The sequence below is a fragment of the Halyomorpha halys genome, unplaced genomic scaffold (genome assembly GCF_000696795.3).
Source record: "Halyomorpha halys isolate HHAL.00 unplaced genomic scaffold, Hhal_1.1 Scaffold170.1, whole genome shotgun sequence".
NCBI classification, from domain to species: Eukaryota; Metazoa; Arthropoda; class Insecta; order Hemiptera; family Pentatomidae; genus Halyomorpha; species Halyomorpha halys.
Window position 1 is genome coordinate 1,651,418 of NW_027107231.1, and position 4,538 is coordinate 1,655,955.

The 4,538-nt window shown below is 28.3% G+C and overlaps 1 protein-coding gene across 10 annotated transcripts in view; it reads right to left on the minus strand.

Annotated features, from left to right (window-relative positions):
• Nucleotides 1-4,538, minus strand: part of LOC106678964 (intermembrane lipid transfer protein VPS13A) — a 92,820-nt gene that overhangs the window by 24,537 nt on the left and 63,745 nt on the right. For 9 of the 10 annotated variants that reach the window (XR_010842926.1, XM_067045528.1, XM_067045527.1 and 6 more), the window contains 6 exons: nt 2,792-2,916; nt 2,545-2,705; nt 2,280-2,431; nt 1,841-2,043; nt 1,402-1,522; nt 1,098-1,313 (listed from right to left, as the gene is read on the minus strand). Coding sequence is in view for 9 of the 10 variants with exons in the window: in XM_067045528.1 (XP_066901629.1) it covers nt 1,098-1,313; nt 1,402-1,522; nt 1,841-2,043; nt 2,280-2,431; nt 2,545-2,705; nt 2,792-2,916 (978 nt within the window). In the remaining variant the exon portion in view is untranslated. The remainder of the gene's footprint in view (nt 1-1,097; nt 1,314-1,401; nt 1,523-1,840; nt 2,044-2,279; nt 2,432-2,544; nt 2,706-2,791; nt 2,917-4,538) is intronic. The other variant, XM_067045526.1, reaches the window with a different exon arrangement.

The window sequence follows — 4,538 nt, forward strand, 5'->3', positions numbered from 1 at the left end:
TATTTTTAATTATATTCAATCTAATTTTATTTAATGTTCTTTATTTGTTATTTTTCTTGGATCCAACTATTCTTTTTGATTAATAAATTAATTCTGAAGAAAATTATGAATAAACTATACTTGGAGCAAGTCCTGTTTACTATTTACTAAAAAGATTTTCCATAAAGAAATTGGAAAACTTAGTAGTAATTAAAATATATGCAATAAATTAAGAAATCAGCGAAGTTTCTCTTGTTACATAATTATGCAGCAACATAGTCAAGTAAATACAACTTTTTAAGTTATAGAGATATTTTTTTTTTTTTTATTCAATATAAAGTTATAATTCATTTTCACTACAAGTAATTAAAGTAGTGGTGCAGTGCACATATGAACAACTTTCACTTACAAGCCTGCATGGAGAAGAAATTTATTTGAATAATTGGCAATTATCTCTCTCTACCTTCCCATCCTCCTCCCTCCCCTCCCCCTCCTTCGATACATAATAAAACAAACCAAAACAATGATCTAGACAATTGTAGAGGTTTCAAATTCTTAAGAAAGTTATGTCACCATTGATTGACTAAACACATAATTTCAGTTTTGTATAAGTCTTCATTTTTGAGCTGGGTTGTTCAGAAATATGCACAGAAAATTTAGCTAAAATTGGTTATTTAGACTACGAGAATCGTAAAATGGGTTAAAAATTTTTAAAAATCCAGGACTTCTTCATACTATATATTTCATATACAGGTAATTAAAAGTAAAAATATATAAATATCAATTCATTATTTTTAAATTAAGAGTTTTTACTTTAAAATATTAAATTACCAAAATGATTATCACATATACATAAATACAAACTTTTTATTACAAAATAATTAGTCTTAAGAGCCAGAACAAAAAATTATAAATTAAAATCACATTGATTAAACTAAGTTTTTAATTTTTATTTAATTTTTTAATAATTAAATATAACTTCTAGGAAATACTTAATAACAATACTGTGATTATAAGAAACATAAACAGTACACAAGTGTGGATGATATCAAATTTTGACATTGATTAAATTGTAAATAAAAGTAAAATGTAAAAATAATTTCTAAATGATTGCTTACATGGATACTGATTTTATGTGTCCGAAGTAAGTTTAGGAAATAAATGCTAGCCTTTTCACCTGCTTCAATTCTCACTTCGTACTTGATGGAAGGTACTTTGACTTCAATTGCATAAGGCAGTCGATTATGAAAGGCTAATGGCGGTAATAGTCTGATTAAATATTTTGGAATTAATCGTGATGGTCTCCATATTGGAGATCCTTCTTCACAGAAGGCCTAAAAATAAAGTAAATTAGAGGAAATAAAGTATTCAGACAATCTAATTATTTTTTAACTATCTTCATATAAAAGTAAAAGTTCATACTCTAACTGAGAAGACTGTTGGTTCACTTTCTTCTTTTGCTGAGCACACAATGTCCTTAGGTGTGTTCAAATCAGAAGCTAAGTCCTGCCACCACAGTCCAGTATCGCAAATGCTATAGTTGCTTTAAACAGCATATTATTCATTTAATATAAATAAACATGCGATTTTATAAGCTAACAGGTAATTATGTATAAGTGTAGTAGCAACAAAACATTGGTTGACCAACTTCATTTATATAATAATTAAAACAAAACAAGACTTAATATGAAAAGATTACTATGTGAGAATAATTAATATTTATGGAAATGGTCATTTTAAGATTTATTAATATCTAATAAACAAAGAAAGATGCACCTTTTATAACAAAGAAATTAAAATACTCTATGTCTTCAAATATTTATTATATGAAAAAATACTTAAATGTAATGGCTAAACTTACTCAACATAAGCAGGTTGAACATATAATTTACAATGATGTGCCACGGTCAGAGGTACATTAAAAACCTCATCTGGTTCTATCACAGCTATTCTGAACATATCTTCAAAAGGGTTAGTAGATTCTCCTATTACTGTATATCCTAAAGTCTCAAGGACAGCTTTTTTGTAATAGACAGCAATCGCATAAGAAGTTTCATTTTTTACCTATAGAATTGTAACAAATATTTATGGATAAGGAGGTGTAGATAGTTGACCGTAGATTAATGATTGGAGAAGTTTGTCGGGGGGTGCGGTCAGCAAAGAACAACATAAATAAACAAAACCATATTTATTTATTTATGTTGTTCTTTGCTGACCGCACCCCCTGACAAACTTCTCCAATCATTTATTGATAAGCTTGACAAATCTATAGTCTACAAATTTAAATGATAAGAATATACCTGTAAAGGAGATCTGACTGTTATTTTTTGTCCCCAATCATGACATTCAACATTAAGAACTATATAATACCTAGTATTGTTTTTTATTGGTTGCAGAAAATGTAGTTTGTTACAAGTCCTTTGAGGACAAAGGACTTCCATTTCTTCAAAACCTGCAAAAAAAAAAAAAAAAATAGGCTTTAGTGATTCAATATTTTTCAACTTAAATTGCAAAAGATTGCATAAACCTTTTTATCTTCCACAAATAATCAATATAAAGCTATACCTGGGATATGAATCCTAACTCTTTGATCAGTTATTTTCTTATACAAACAAGACACTGGTTCTATTGGAAACCTCATGTAAGGAGAATACAACTCTGAAGTCACTTCTGGATCAGTTTTTCGTGAATAAAACCCATCTTCTAAACTTTGAATAATAAAAGGACTTATAAAAATATAGAAAAGTAGTTTCCTTAATAAAATAATTGATTTATCAACAGTCAGAACATTTTGAACTTATTATATACTTACTAATCAGGATCTCCTTCAGAGCCTAAAGGACTAAAAAAATCTGTTGGTGGAGTGGATGCAGGACTGCTTGGCATAGAATCAGATCTTTCATAGGTAGATGTCATCAGAACTTTAGGAGGACCAACCTGAAATTTATGTCAATTTAGAAAAAAAGTATTGATTGCTTTTCATTTTCATTTAATCATTTGTTGTTAAAAATATAACCTACAAAAAAATAAACTCAGTCTCAAATGTCTGTAAGGGAAAAGCCTAATAGCAAAAAATTAAAGATAAGAACAAAATTTGTATGTAATGAATGGGGTTTATATAAAAAAAAAAAAAAAAATCTGCCTGGCTTTTCTCCATCTACAGGGCAAATTTGTTTTGAGATTTTACACCAGCCACAGATTACAGGTGATCTTTTGAACTTGTCAGTACCCTCTGCCATTTCATATCAAAATAACGGCTGATGAGATGTTTTACTTTGTGGTTGAGGAAAAATAGATAAAGTTTCTAGGAATCACTTGTAGACAATTGGTATTATAATTTGATTTGTAAATAAAACAGTAGATGGCGAAACTGCTCTGGCATGGAACCTTTGAGTCAGTCAGGTGGCACATGGCTTCTATTAATGGAAACATAACCTTTGTCTTTCTTTAAAAAACCCTCCCTCTAAATACCACAACATCACTCCCCCAAAACATCAAAAAATAAATAAATATTATCTCTTTATTGTTTTGTAGGATTCCAGCCACCAATGCCTATGCACTAAATTCTGCACCTTATATGAGAGCTGCTAAGATATATTTTTAAAAAATATATGTTTTTCTGAACTATACCGCAAAAACAGCTCTAAAGATTTTGATGAAACTTAAGTCTTTAACTTCCTAAAGTCCTTTAACTTTTTATACATAGAATTTCAGACAAAAAGCAGGAAAAAATGTATTTGCACATAAGATATACATTTTCTGGTAAATTATGTAATAGTGATTCAAAAGACAATTTATCAAAATCGGACCATTATTAGCAAAGATATGGGATATTCAACTTTTAAAAATAATTTGACAGGTTCCCACGGATTTTAATTCACTTTTCAATTAGGTGATAACTTAAAATCAAATCTATACATTAACCATTGTGTAATAATTGTTAGCACTTTAATGTTATTTCATTGCTTTGCTGAACTTTAACTTCAGCAAAATTCTGAATGAGGTAAGAAATTGTTATAAGGAATATAAAAACAAACAACAGACTGTTCTAAACCATAAAGTAATTTTAAAAACGTAATAGTCTAATGTAAAATAATAAATCTTTACTCTGGACTAATGTTCTAAATCATTCATCCATGGAGAGTATCTAATATCTCCAACAGAGATGGCATCTCTAAGACAACTACAGAAATATTGAGCACATTGCTTGAGTAGAAATCTTAAATTAAGAAGATGAATAAGTTTACTCATCATTTCATAAGTTCTTACTTTCAAGTTTTGTTTGTATGTTTCAAATGTCTTTTGTCTGGGTATAGTGGAAGATAATTAATTCTTTAAAGGTAATGAATTGCTTACAATCACTGTGGAATATGTTTCTTTCCAAAAAGAGGAGCAAACAAAGGTTGATTTGGTTATATTTACTTTTATCTTTTATTTTTTTTATTAGGTTAAACAGATGAAGAAACTGTATGAATCTAATTAATTTTTCTTTTAAAAAATGAATATTTGTAGGTGATTAAAATTTATATTCACATCAATATATCTTATTATCCTATTTT